At 37.7% G+C, this 15,775-nt stretch overlaps 1 protein-coding gene across 3 annotated transcripts in view; it reads right to left on the minus strand.

The window, feature by feature from the left end:
* Nucleotides 1-15,775, minus strand: part of EPB41L5 (erythrocyte membrane protein band 4.1 like 5) — a 141,457-nt gene that overhangs the window by 14,180 nt on the left and 111,502 nt on the right. For all 3 annotated transcript variants that reach the window (XM_043576567.1, XM_043576566.1, XM_043576565.1), the window contains exons 19-22: nt 12,909-13,037; nt 9,105-9,169; nt 4,443-4,533; nt 2,617-2,691 (exon numbers count right to left, since the gene is read on the minus strand). In XM_043576567.1, the coding sequence (XP_043432502.1) occupies nt 2,617-2,691; nt 4,443-4,533; nt 9,105-9,169; nt 12,909-13,037 (360 nt within the window). The remainder of the gene's footprint in view (nt 1-2,616; nt 2,692-4,442; nt 4,534-9,104; nt 9,170-12,908; nt 13,038-15,775) is intronic.

Genomic DNA, 15,775 nt, shown 5'->3' on the forward strand with positions numbered 1-15,775 from the left:
CTACCCTATTGGTCTTAGAGATATCTTGTCACAAATTTATTTTACATATTTACTAATTTCCAAACTGATAGGAATCTTAGCGCTTTCCAGAACTTTTTCCCTAGCCTTAGTAATAGATATTTCTGCTATAAATTTTAGATTCCTTCTGCCTTTGTTCCTCTCAGGGAAGACAGAACTTTATGATTATAATTTGCACACTCCTTGAGAATGCTAACTATAAATGAGGTAAACACAAAAATATAATAAAAACCCTTCCCTCAATAAAATGCACTTTATTTAATTTTTTAAAATGTTTTTATTTATTTTAGAGAGAGAGAGAGAGAGAGAGCGCACAAGTGCGGGTGGGGAGCAGAGAGAGAGGGAGAGCACAGAATCCAAAGCAGGCTCCAGGCTCTGAGCTGTCAGCAACAAAGCCTGATATGGGGCTCGAACTCACGTGCCGTGATATTATGACCTGAGCTGAAGTGGGATGCTTAACCGACTGAGCCACCCAGGCGCCCCAATGCATACTTTATTTAAATATCTATAATTTTTTTATAGCTTTACTGTTTTATTTTTACAGTTTTACTGTTTTCAGTGATGAAAAGTTTTGTTGAATTTTTTTTTCAGAATAGCCTTCTTAAAGCCAGTTTAAAATTAATGGGAAAATAAAATCTCACAAAAAAACAGGAATATCTGAAAATAATAAAAATTAGAAAGTACAGAACTTATATTGGCGGGGCTATAATGACAAACTTTAATACAGGAAGTCTTGAATGAGAAAAACATTGTATTCTTAGCTAAGAAGAAAAATTATTACAAATTTGGCAATTTCTTCAAATTAACTTATGAATTGAATGTATTTGCAAATAAAAACCCAAAGGATTTTGGAGGGGTAGGACCTGAAAAAAAATTCTATAATTCGTCTGAAAGAATTAATAAGCAAAAGTAACAAAACAAAACAGCTACATCATGATGCCTGGCTGACCTTACTGTATATCAAAATCAGTTAAAAAGCTAGTTATTAAAAGAGTGTTACAAATCTGTAAGTGTAACAGAACAGTCCATATGCAGAATCTAAAATACATCATATTCTAAATTTTGATTTAAAATAAAAAAGCAGTCTTAATTTTTAGGGAAGGGAAAACATATTAGTGACACAAAAGGGTTGTTTAATCAATTTGACTTTCATCACTCTATCCACTTATGATAGAGTGTACATGGAATAAGGTTCTGAGTTAGGCCCCAGGGATTCCTTCTCTGGCCTTTAGGCCATCTTACATTAATCTTCAAAGTTCCTTTTTTTTTTTTTTTTTTCGTCTTTATAAAGTATTACCATGGCTCAATACTGACAATATCCCTTTTATCTTCTGCCTATCCACTTCTCCAGATTTGTGATTTATTCTTATCTTTTGGTCAAGTCTCTGTTCATTGATCTAAGCTGGTGGTTCCAAAAGAGTAGTTCCCAAATCACATCTGCATCACCTGGAACATGTGAGAAATGCAACTCCTCAGGCCCCAACCCCCGACACCAAATCAGAAACTCTGAAGGTGGAGCCAGTAATCTTTGATGCACCCTCCAGATGATTCTGATACACACCTAAGTTTAAGAACTAAAGATCTAAGCAAACACCCAGCAGCACAGAAAGCACTACCTGTACTTCCAAGCCTTAAGAATGACTTGTAGTTCCCAAAGCAGTTCTTGTCATGTTACTCAGAAGACACTAAATGAGTTATTTATATACCTTTCATCCCTACGTCTCTGGCAGGAAAGAACTGTTTCTTATTTGTATTATAATTCAGCCATTGTATCCAACAGAGCATCTTCCATACTGCAGTAACAATCAATATGTTCAATGCCAACCATTCTTATGCTCTATATCCTTATTGTTTTAACTCTATATTTATCTCCACAGTCTTCCTCTCATGTTATTTAATATAATGTTGAATAACAAAGAGGCTTATAGTAACATGTGGTTTCTATAAAGTGACACATAAATTCAAAGTGGTGAAATTTTAGTAGAAAGGCAAAGTTAAGTGGTTACTGAAGTATGGCCTCTGATTAAATGAACAGTTTTACTATTTGGTTAAAAAGGCAAAATTTGGGGGTGCTTCAGTTGGCTAAGCGTCTGACTCTTGATTTCAGTTCAGGTCACCATCTCACAGTTCATGAGATCAAGCCCTGTGTGGGGCTCTGCACTGACAGCATGGAGCCTACTTGGGATTCTCTCTCTCTCTCTCTCTCTCTCTCTCTCTCTCTGCCCCTCCCCCCTACTTACACACACACTCTCTCTCTCAAAATAAACTTTTTTTTATTTAAAAAAAAAATTTTTTTTTTAACATTTATTTATTTTTGAGACAGAGAGAGAGCATGAACAGGGGAGGGTCAGAGAAAGAGGGAGACACAGAATCTGAAACAGGCTCCAGGCTCTGAGCTGTCAGCACAGAGCCTGACATGGGGCTCGAACCCACGGACTGCGAGATCATGACCTGCGCCAAAGTCGGCCGCTTAACCGACTGAGCCACCCAGGCGCCCCAATAAACTTTTTTTTTTTTAAAAGGCAAAGATTGGAATGTAGCAGGGAGACTTTTCAAAACAGAAATTCCTTTCCACTTTGCTGTTTTAAGCATATTTACCTGAGGTGTGATTGTGTGGTCAATTAGATTCTCAGTCAGAGATAAAAGCAAGGCATCCAATTCATCTGTAGCATCCTAGGGAAGATAAAAAATACATAACTTTCAATGAATCATTAACCACCTAACTAAATTTTTTCCGCATCTTCTCAATTTACAATTCTGACTCAGGCCTGCTTGGTGTTAACCTTTAAAAAACTCCAGGACATTCAGGAATCATGGTTATTATAGTGATTCCACTTTTGCTTGAAGGGGAACCAGACTACAATCAGAAGCTGAAAAAGATAAAGTATCATGTGAATTTTTACATAGCTACTCTTTTTAGTGAGACAAAACTCGGGTAAGGTTAAGACCGTCCTGGCTCTTAGTTCTTAGACTTGAAGAGAGAGGTAAAAAGGTTCAGCATAGGAAACACGAGTGAAGAAGATGCCTAAATTACAAACACTGCTTTATCCAGATGTGCCAGTACATCACTGTTTACAGAAGAGTACAATATGAACTTCCCCCATAAATGTTAATTAACACTTTTTAATTACTATTTGAAGCACCTTATGGAAGATGTAGCTCTGTACTATAGACAGAGAGAGACAGAGAGAGAGAGAGACAAGGTAGGTAGGTAGGAAGAACTTAAAGAGAATAAAAGATAAAATTCCAATCTGGAAAAAAAAGAATTCAGGGTCTAGTACACATAACAAAAAGGCCCTTGGTTTATACAGTTCTATTTCCACCTATCTGCCTTGAGGCTGTGGTCAATCTCCTATTTATGTCTCAACATTCAACTTAATTTTAATCACACATAGGAAAAAGTTGTTCTCTCACTTCTCACATCTCCCTCCTCTTATACCAACCCTCCCCCCACCCCCCCACCCCCGCCGTGGCCTGGGTGAGTGCCCCCAAACAGCGTGTATCTGTCTCTACCACAATGTATTAAAATTCTGTTCCCCAGTGGAATATAAGCAGTTTGAAAAAAGAGGCCGTGTTTCATTCACTTCTGAATTTTTGAAACTAGCGTGTTGCCTGGTACATATTATAAATGCAATAAATCTTTGAATTAAATGCCCTTCTCTGTTCCAAAAAATCTCAGGTTCCACTTCAATTTCAATGACCAACAATGTCAATATGGCTTTTTAGAATTTTAATAAGCAGGAAGGAAGCTCCTGACTGAAGATATTTTAGGTTGGATTTTTTTTTTTTAAACCCAAAAGTCTGAAAAATTATACACCTAAATATTAACTATACATTGTCTTTGGATAGTGGGAATATAGGAGATTCCTAATTTTTTCTCTTTATGAAGGATTTGGCAAATTTCTACAATAAATGCATTTATGTAGTTAAAGAGGTAAACGTTTATTTGCAAGGACAATTTCTTATTTAACTTGCAAATTAAAACACTCAGTGGGCAATGAACTGGGTTTCTCTGATTTCTAGACTGATACAGGTGTGACAAGTGGCTATCAGGGAAGGCAGGGGCTGTGATGACCTGGTTATACTGCCAACACAATGATAGGTTGCTGGTGTTTCAATTAATATTTATTTAGTGCCTACTATGTGTCATCTATCATTTGAGACACTAGGGAGGCATCAAAAAAACAAAAATACAAAGAGCACCTAAAACAAAAGGCCGACAAATAACAGAGAAACTGAAGAAGCCCTGTGATACTCTTGTGAGAGATGTGACAATAGGATTCTCCCTAGAGAACTGAGGCTCAATGCTTTTCTTACAGCTTAAGTTCCGGTATCCATCAGAAATCACCAGATGTCTATGATTATACTGCAGGACTCAACTCAGTATGGTCTTCAGAGAAACCTTCAAAAGTAAGGGTTGTTACCTTAAGAACAGAACCATTTGCTGCAGGTGTGGTATGCATCAGAGCAAGAGAATCTTCAGGAAGGGGCACATTATTCTCATTTAATACAGCACTGGAAGAAAAAGATAAATTCACATCATGGAGCACCTATACAGGCATAGGGAGCATTTTCAAAGAAAGGGCTTCAGGAAGAAGAGTAATGCTTCACGCAGAGGAAGAAGAAATGACAATTTGTGAGGGGCGTGATGGCAGTCAGTGTTGCACTCAGATGCCTTTGTGAGACCCTTCCCCATCTACCATGTAACAATTTTCATATCCACATCAGACTCATTCACAGATGGATCAAAATGGCAGACTACTTTGCTTCCCTCTTAAATCTTACTGAAGGTTCAGAAAAGATTTATCTTAAAATAAGGCAGATACACCAAAAAGATAAATCAAGTGACTGATTAAAAAAAAATTTTTAATGTTTATTCATTTTTTGAGAGAGAGAGAGAGAGAGCACGCATGAGTGGGAGAGGGGCAGAGAGGGAGACACAGAATCTGAAGCAGGCTCTAGGCTCTGAGCTGTCAGCACAGAACCCGACGTGGGGCTCGAACTCATGAACCACGTGATCATGACCTGAGCTGAAGTCAGACGCTTAACCGACTGAGCCATCCAGGTGCCCCCAAGCGACTGATTTTTAAAAGCTGTTATCAAATACATGGATGGGAAACCTTGGTGGACTAGAAATGAATCAGAATACCTGAGATATGGGAGAACAGTCAGGAAACCAGAGGGAGAAGCCAACACTTCAGGACACAGGCTGCAGAGCTCTGCTGCAGAAGGCAGAAGCCACATCTAGAGTGCTCCAGATATTACAGCAGGATTAGCCAGGTGACAGGATGCCAGAGAATCTGCTACCCGAAGGCCTGGCAGGAATCACAGTGGTGTCTAATCCCAGATAAGAATAGTGAGAACAGGAGCAGCGTTACAGATGGCTTCAACACCAGGGAGGAAAGGGGGAAATCTAGAGCCAAAGACCGTCATCCACCAGGATAACATATCCAGCAGGAAACCCCAGTCCTTCCTAACGTCACTGAAAAGTGTGCAAACAGGAGCAGTTCCTGTCCAAGCCTACAAGGAGAATGAGAAAAAATGAGAAATAAATCCCAGAGTGAAAAAGTGAAGTGGAAGCTATGACTGTTGCATCCACAACTCTGAGGCAAAAAGAGGCAAGGAAACAAAAAAAGAAGAAATAGTTGTGAGAAACAGAGCAGCAATCAAGATGTTTCAATTAACGGATACTAGACATTCAAGAAGATAATGACTTATGATTTTCCAGAACTGAAAAAAGACATAGGTCTTCAGATGGAAAGGCCACCTTGAATACTAACAAAAAAAAAAAAAAAAAACTGTTTTAAACCTATTCTTAGACCATACAGTAGTGAAAATGAAGAACTTCAAGAATAAGCAAGCAGTAAAGCCTAAAAAAGAAAAAAAATATAACTTTGTGCTTCAGAAAGAAGAAACAGCTCAGAGGAAAAGATTCAATGTAAGAAAAAATGAGCATTAAAAGGAGTGAAACAACATGTTTTACAATGAACTCTCCCACACCTTCAAGAAAAGATTAATCATATGTACTTTACACTGCTGCAAAACATGGAAAGAAGAAGATGAAAAGGTTCCGCAGCCATTCTGCTCAGTGTTATGTCATGACCCAGCAAATTCACTCCCATGTAGGTATACACCCTAAAAAAATCCTCACAACATGTGTAAGGAAGAACATGTACAACATTAATTTGGAACAAACCCTGGTCCATTAATAAAAGAATAAACCGTGACTGACTTAGGTAATGGCAGTTACAATGAAGGAATGAAGGAACTATGGATAATTTTTTAAAATTCAGATATGTCAAAACAAAACCCACTAAATTATATTCTTTAAATGGGTGAATTGCATATTTGTTTGTTTGTTTATTTATTTATTTATTTATTTATTTAGAGCATATACACACAGACAAGCGAGGGAGAGGGGGGGAGAGGAAGAGAGGAAGAGAGGGAGGGAGGGAGGGAGGGAGGGGGAGGGGGAGAGGGAGGGGGAGGGGGAAGAAATCTTAAGCAGGCTCCATGTTCAGCCCAATGCAGGGCTCGATCCCACAACCCTGGGATCATGACCTGAGCCGAAATCAAGAAGCAGATGCTCAAGTGGCTAAAGCCACCCAGGTGCCCCTTCCCCCACCATAGCATTTAAATTTTATCTCAATAAAGCTGTTACTACAAAAATAAATGATGTGCATAGCCATTCTCCAAAGTAAAAAAGACATCCAACATCCTCAGTGAATCAAAAGTCAAACCACAATGAGACATGCTTCATACTCTCTAGGATGGCTATAATTCTAAAGATGGAGAACAATGAGCACTGGAAAGAATGTGGAGAAACTGGTACCCATATACACTGTTGGTGGGAACAGAAAATGTCGCTATTTTGGAAGACAGTTTGTCAGTTCCTCAAAAGTTGAACCTAAGAGTTACCAAATGACTCAGCAATAGCCCTCCTGGGTATATATTAATAGAACTGAAAGCATGTCTACAAAAATTATTTTTTGTTGTTGCTTATTTATTTTGAGAGAGAGAGAGAGAGTACACAAGCAGGGGAGGGATAGTGAGAAAGGGACAGAGAAAATCTCAAGCAGCCTCCACTCTGTTAGTGTGAAGCCTGATGCAGGGCTCGAACTCATGAACTGTGAGATCATGACCTGAGCCCAAATCAAGAGCCAGACACTTAACCAACTGAACCACCCAGGCACCCCCAAAATTCTCTTATGTGAATGTTCATGGCAGCTTTATTCATAATTGTCAAAAAGTGGGAACACAAGTGTCCATCAATTGATACATGGATAAACAAAATGTGGTCTATCTACAAAGTGGAATATTATTCAGCCCCGAAGAGGAGTGAAGTACCAATACATGATACACTACAGATGAACCTTCAAAACATTCTGTTAATTGAAAGAAACCAGACACAAAGGCCACATATTGTGTGATTCCTTTACATGAACTGTCCAGAGTAAGCAAATCCAGTATGTGGAGAGACTGCAATGGGTATGGTGCTGCTCTTAGAGGTGATGATCACGTTATGGAATTAGATTACTGGTAATGGTGCAAAACTTTGTCAACATACTAAAAAGCACTGAATTGTGTACTTATAAAGGGAAAACGTTATGGTATGGAAATTACAACTCAATAAAAAAAGATAAGGAAAAACAGTCTATACCTACTACAGCAAAATGTGAAGATAGTACAAAGCTTGACATTTGGTACACAGACAATATATAATCTCCACAGTTTTCTAGAACCTTGAAATATTAAAAGGAGATACAGTAATTTTTCAAAGTGTGGTATGGCATGGGGGAAAAAAAGATTAGAGAGAAGATTAACAAAAAAGGAAAAGGTCCCGAAATAGACCCAAGCATAAACAGGAACTTAAACACATCTTAAAGGATACATTTCAAATCCTAGGGGGAAATTAGATTACTCAAAATATCAGCAGCCGTTTAGAAAAACAAATCTAGAAGTTGGGAGTACATTCTAGGGTGTTTCCAGCAGTAAGAATTCAATGCAACTGGGCAGTCCTATCCCCATTATTTTCCTATTGGAAAAAAAAAAATTTTTTTTTTTAAATGAAGTTCTAAAAGACTCTAAATAATAACAGTATTTAAAGTGTTGTGGGCCAGGGGTGGCTGGGTGGCTCAGTCAGTTAAGTGTCCAACTCTTGATTTCGACTCAGGTCATAATCTCACATTTCAGATCAAGTGCCATGTCAGGCTCGGTGCTGCCTTGGAATTCTCTCTCTCTCCGTCTTTTTCTACCTCTCCCTGGCTTGCAATCGCACACGTTCTCTCTCTCAAAATAAATAAACTTAAAAAAAAATTTAAAAATTAAATGTCGTGGGCCAAATGATTTACTGAAGTTAATTAAAAAGTTAAATTGTAATTCTAGTTTTACCCTGATCACCAATTAGTATGTTTGCTGAATACTATCTACACAATACAAAGCATGCTATATGCTTTAGGGCTATGTTGGTTACAGTACCTGGAACTGAATAAGATTAATCAGGAAACTGCTCACTGAATACATTTTGAATAATGGGAAAAGAAATAGCACTCATTCATTCAACAACGTTTAGCACCAACTAAGCACAAAACACTGGATACACAGTGATGAAAACAAATTGGCACAGAGCAGGGGATAAAAGCCTAGCAAAACAAATAAATGGCCTAATACTTATTAAAGGAAAGAGACACGGAAGGGACTTAAAACAGCAAAGAAATTTATGTGAATAACGTAAGAGCCCATAGTAGAAAGTTTGTAAGAACAAGGCCACTGTGATAATAGGATGGCGCTGAAGTTAAGAGAAATAATATACATTCCTCACCATGCAGATTAAAAATATCTCTAAAGGTCGCTTTTGCTCTGCAGTAGAAGGATGAGATGTAGAGACTAATTAGAATTATCTCTAGATCATCTAAAACTAGGAAGTAAACAGCTATGTAATGGATACAAGAGTGAATTCAAGCTATCTTTCAAATAGATATCCTGAAATTATTTGGGGATACACTGAAGAACAGGAAAAAAAGAGCAAAAAAGCAAAGTTAAGAGGAAAAGAACATCAAATTAATTCAGTCTAACCCAAACTGTACCTGTTTGTGGCAGCATCCTGAGCATGTGCGTTTTTATGACTTAATAAGCTATCTTCTCTTGTAACCTGAGAAAATGAAGAAAAAAAAAAGTAAATCTTTGTAAGGATACTAAAGTAATAAGGAATTTACACATCTTTCCAGTAAAAACAGAAATATCACTTTGCTTCAGTTCCAGAGGTAATCATACCTTACATATGGAAATACCAGTACCTCACCTAGTGCAGTCTCATCCATACCCAAATTAATAATCCACACTTCTACTTCAATAGTACACAAATTTACGCCCTTTACTAGACAGCTCTCATGGTGTGTTAGTCAATATATACAGAATCCCAAAAGATTCAATGTCAGAATTTTTTGAATTTACCTGATAAAAAGAAGAGACAGATACTAAGCTGCGTATTTGGCTTTTTATTTTTCCCTGAACACAAAAGGTATGTTAGGAGGAAATTCTAAAATATTTTTCTGAGGGGATCAGTTTTTTCTCTTAACTTGATTGAAGTATCATTTACATAGAGTAAAAAGCACATTGTTAACTTTTTTTTATTTTTTTAAATTTACATCCAAATTAGTTAGCATATAGTGCAACAATGATTTCACGAGTAGATTCCTTAGTGCCCTTTACCCATTTAGCCCATCCCCCTCCCACAGCCCCTCCCATAACCCTCATGTCTCGGGTCCATGAAATACAGCCAGACCAACACTAAACCATCCTACACACCTAGAAAACCGATTGGAGCACACATTTTTAATGTGTGGTTTGATGAATTTTGAAAAATATATACAGGTGCATAACCAACACCACAATCAACATGTGCAACACTGTCACTACCCCCACAGCGTTCCCTTGAGGCTTCCAATGCAACCCCATCAAAAACCCTGACACACGGCAAACAATGAGCTGTATGTCCTATAGTTTTATACACATGGAATCATAATGCCTATCTTTTTAGTGTCTATCTCTTTAGAATAGCATGATGTTTTTGAGATTCACCCATGATTCTCATGTATCACCAATTCATTCCTTTTTATGTGCTGAGTAGCATTCCACTGTATGAATATACCACAATTTGTTTACCTGTTTACCTGCGGATGGACATTTGGGTTTTTCCTAGTTTTAGCGACTTCAAATAATGCTAAGAACATTCATGTACTAATAACCTGTATGAACCTACGTTTTCATTTCTCTGGGGTACATACCTCAGAGTAGATCTGCGGGGTCATGTAGGAAGTGTGTATTTAATACATTGTCAAATGCTTCCTAAAGTGCTTGTAACGTTTTATATTCTTACCAGCAATGTGCACTGCAGGAATGCCATCACTGCTAACACAGGGATGGTCAGTTTTTAATACTGGCCATTTCAGTGAATGTGTTTTTCAGCACGCATGTGATGCTAGCTGTAGACTTTTTTCATTGATACCCTTTATCAGGCTGAACAAGCTCCATTCTATTTCTAGTTTGCTGTGAGCATTTACCATGAATGGGTGTTGATTTCTGTGAAATGCCTTTTCCATATGAATTGAGACAATTTTCTTTACTTTTTAATACAGTCAACTACCGTGGTTTTTAAATTATAAACCGACTTTTTTCCTGAGATAAACCTACTTGTCTATTTTGTTAAGGATTTTTGAGTCTATGCACAAGAAGGGTATTAGTCTATAGTTTCTTTTCATATGAAATTTTTTGCTGGTTTTGGTATACCAGGGTAATACTAGTATCATTAAATGAGTTGGGAAGTGCTTCCTCCTCTTCTGTTTTCTGACAGAGTTTGTATGGAACAATTATTTCTTCAGTAGATTTCCAAAATGAAGGCATCTGGCCCTGGATTTTTCTTCATGGGGAAGTTTTTAACTATAAAATAAAATCTTTTTATTTTAGGGCTATTGAATTTATTTTTCTCTTCTCCAAGTCAAGAAAAGTCCCAAAGTGGAAATATTATGTAAGGTAACAATAGTAACAACTACTGCCACTGCTAATACAACACGTAGCTTCAATACTTAATCAAATGCTGTTTATGTGCCAGGCACTCACCATTCCATGTCCTCTACATTTACTGTCCTTGTAACCCACCTTAAGGTAGGTACTACCATTATCTTTTCTTAAACACGATTGAACTGAGGCTTAGAGAAACTAACTTGCCAAATCACAACACTAGTATGTGGTAGACTAGAAAGGGATTCAAACTCAAGTTGTCTGATTCCAGAGCCTGTATCATCATATTTCATATTTACTTTTATATACAAATATCATGCTTTATGTTTACACTAGGGGGAGAGGATAAATAACCAAAGCATGAACAATATTCCTCAAATCTTCTCAGGTTCTGTTCAAGGCTTGTGCCTGGGGACAGGATGGGTAAAGTGCATCTTCTCAACAAGGTATTTTGAAATCCTAGTTGATAACATGACTTGGTGAGACGGGCTGCTGTCCTGATTTTAGTACGGAGGGTAAGTCTGAAAGTTAGGGAGCACCAAGGGAAAGCAGACTCTGACAGCATGAATGCCATAAACTTCATGGGGGCTGGTCCTTGAAGGCCTTGAAGGCTGTGAAGGGCATGGCATTCTTCACAGTGTCACAGCCAACTCCTTCACCTTGCAACTGTCACTACTGTGACATGCAACTTTACCAAACTGAAGTCAGATGGGTGGTGGGAAGTAGCAGACTGCTAAAGACCTGAAACCACAGACTTAGTATTGACAGGAATCTAAAAATCATTAGATTTTCTGGCTATAAAAATGGCAAAGATTAGGGACTCACTTCCACAGGAATTTGACTTTAAAAAAAGGGTTTCCTCCATCCAAGGGAAGGGAAGCAAAAATAATATAAAAACAGGGAGGGGGACAAAACATAAGAGACTCATAAATATGCAGAACAAACTGAGGGTTACTGGAGGGGTTGTGGGGGGGGATGGGCTAAATGGGTAAGGGGCACTAAGGAATCTACTCCTGAAAACATTGTAGCACTATATGCTAATTTGGATGTAAATTATAAAAAAAAATTAAAATTAAAGGGAAAAAAGTTTTTTTTTTAATTTTTTAAAAATTTATTTATTTTGAGAGAGAGAGAGCAAGTGGGGAGGGGCAGAGAGAGGGAAAGAGGGAGACAGGGAGACAGGGAGACAGGGACAGAGGGAGACAGGGAGACAGAGAGAATTCCACGCAGCAGGCTCTGAGCTGACAGCAAAGAGCCTGATGTGGGCTCGAACTCACGAATGGTGAGATCATGACCTGAGCTGAAATCAAGAGTCAGATGCTTAATCAACTGAGCCACCCAGGTGCCCCTAACAAAAGTTAAAAAAAAAAAAAAAAAAAAGTTCTTACACCCTAGAGGGTCTTTACTCTCAACTTTTTATCCCATGACTGCCTCCTCTTAAACTAGCTTAGACTTAGACTTGGGAAGGCATTCTGCCATCCTGAGCCTGTTTCTGGGAACTACTCGCTATCTGCAATCACTAGCTAGGTCACCCTTATTTTTTTTTAATTTTTTTTTTTAACGTTTATTTATTTTTGAGACAGAGAGAGACAGAGCATGAACGGGGGAGGGTCAGAGAGAGGGAGACACAGAATCTGAAACAGGCTCCAGGCTCTGAGCTGTCAGCACAGAGCCCGACGCGGGGCTCGAACTCACAGACCGCGAGATCATGACCTGAGCCGAAGTCGGACGCTTAACCGACCGAGCCACCCAGGCGCCCCGTAGGTCACCCTTATTTAACACTCATGTACTTTATGTGTCTTCAGGGTTCTCAGCTGTAAGTCTCATCTATTTCCGCTTCATCAGGACTCTCCCCATTAAAGGCAGCTTACCTTATGCACTGCTTCTACTTGAGCCTTCAAAATGTTACTCTTCAAGTCAGGAGGAACTCTCCTGGCATTCAATCCTGGGCTCTCAATGGCATTATTAAGACATTTCTCAGTCAACTTCACCACCTCCTCCTAGATATTAAAAATACAGTGTAAGCAACTCTGGCGGGCTATAGTTATACAGAAATAGGAAAGGGGCTGATGAAAGTTCATATTCAGACAACCAGGATATCACGTGTCTTAAGCCTTCCTATCCTATTCCAGGAATAGTCCCCTCCCACCATAAGCAGTTTCAAACTAAGGACTCAATAGTCACAAACATGAAATACAAATTGGTAGAGATCTCTAGAAATCATCCAGCCCAACTTCCTGCCTTAAAGCTACTGAAGAACTGACTACATCATCCAGGACAGATGCCTGAGTTAAATCACACATGGAGAACATGTGCCATTTGCTGTAATTAACTTCAACTGGATTTTAGGTTAGGCCCTACACAGGCTAATCCCTGTAATTCTGGAGCTGTTATCAGGCAGATGATTTTGCTTGGGATTATGTTATATAGCCACAGTCACTCTCAGGTACAGACTTATGAAAATGACAGAATAAGGCACAAGTCCAGTCAGTGAGGATCTTAATGAAAACATTATAAACAAACCATTATGAAAAGAAATAAATGGAAGGAAGCAAATTAAGAAGTTTAAATTATCTGTACTACAACTGATACCTTAAAATGAATGACTACAACAACAATTATCGTTATTATTACGTGCTTGCTATTTAAGGCTGATCTAAACAACAGACTGACTCTAAACATTTTCTTAGTCTCACACACAGCTTCTGATCTATAAAACAGGCTAGCCGCCATGTATGGGATTATACACTACACCATTCTTTCAGATTTGAAAAGATTTAATTAATGTGCTTATTCTGATTTGGTGTTTCTCAGTGTGGTTTCCACACATCTGCCTCCAGGTGGGCCCCTAAAATCTGAATGTTTAACAAGCTCCTCTATGTGATTCTAACACACATATAAGTCTGAGAATCACTATTCTGAACTAACTCTATGTCTGTAAATGCTTAGTGTTTGGAATGATTCCTATTAATTGCAGGAAGTTCCTTACATCCTTCTTCAATCATGACTAGTTCACACTGTATGATCCAGGAATCCCACTTCTGGGTATATATCCAAAGGAAACAAAATCACTATCTTGAGTAGGTATCTCCCTCCTGTGTTCACTATAATATTATGCATAGTAGCCAAGATATGGAAACAACCTAAGCATCCATCAACGGATGAATGGAGTAAAAATGTGAGTGTATGTACATATATGAAATATTATTTACGTTTAAAAACAAGGAAGTCTTAGCATAGCCAACACAGCCAATAATACTGTAGTAACTTTGTATGGTGACAGATAGTAACTACACTTATAGTGAGCATTTTATAATGCTTGTAATTGTAGAATCGTTATGTTATACATTTGAAACTAATATAAAACTGCATCTCAACTATACTTCAGTTTTAAAAAAGAAGGAAATCTTGCCATTTGCAACAACATGCATTATGCTAAGTGAAACAAGTCAGAGAATGACAAATATTGCATGGTATTACTTATATGTGGACTCTAAACAAACAAAAAATCCAACGCAGAAACAGAGTAGAATGGTGGTTGCCAGGGGCTTGAGGGTAGGAAAATAGGTAAAGCTTGGTAAAAAGGTACAAACTTTCAGTTATAAAATGAATTAAATTCTGAGACTCTAATGTATAGCATGGTGACTATAGCTAATTATACTGTTCTGAATACTTGAAATTTGCTAATTAAGCACTGTCACCAAAACCCAAAACAAAACAAAAAGGTAAATACGTGAGGTGATGGCTATATTTATTAATTCAGTTGTAGACATCATTTCACAATGTATATGTATATAAAATCATCACATTGTATTCCTTAAATATAATACAAATTCATTTGTCAATTATATCCTAATAGTAGGGAAAAATCATGGCTAATTCAAAATAGTTTGACATTTTCTTTTCAGAGTCAATTATGTTGCGGACTTGAGATTACTTGGTAATTATTGAAATTTGCAAGTTACAGGATTCTCAGACCAACCTGCCTATATTACAAAGACAAGAATTCAACACATATCTCACAAGTAAAAGTATACACTGTCACCATCTCCCAATTTTTGCAAAAGTATAAAGGCTTTAAAATTGCCTATACGTCTACCTATCACTTCCTTCCCAGGAAAATAATCAGATGATTGAAGGTATTTATTTATAAGGCTGTTTGTCACAGCACTGATTATGACAGTGAAAGTTAGCAATAATCTAAATGTCCAACAGGGAACTGAGTAAACACAATGGTGACATGGGCATGCAATTTAACTACTGTCTGTAATAGGTCATTGATAAAGAAATGTTTACAATCGATTAGTTTTAAAAAGCTATTGTCCCTGCACTTTTATTTTAAAAAAATACATCACATTTAAATGTTTGGAAATTATTTATCTTAAAAACATTAACTGTAGTTATCTCTTAGCAGTGAATAACGGAAGATTTAAAATTTCCTGCTTTTAAAAATCTGTATCATCTATAATTATGATGTCTGAGAACATTAAAAAATTACTGATATACAGTTGAGTGTAACAGCTTTAAAACACTTTCACTTTCTTTTATTATAGTACATAATTCCAGTGGCAGCCAGTTACTATGCCACTGATAGTCCATCTTGGAAGGCCACAAGAAAAGCTCTCCACTCTCCCCCTATTTGCCTAAAAGCAGAACATAAACTTACAAAAGTATCCCTCCTCCCCACTCCACCAAGAAGGACAAAGATTAATCCCTGGGGACTTCAGACCCTTCTCAA

This window comes from Prionailurus bengalensis, chromosome C1, assembly GCF_016509475.1.
Source record: "Prionailurus bengalensis isolate Pbe53 chromosome C1, Fcat_Pben_1.1_paternal_pri, whole genome shotgun sequence".
NCBI lineage: Eukaryota > Metazoa > Chordata > Mammalia > Carnivora > Felidae > Prionailurus > Prionailurus bengalensis.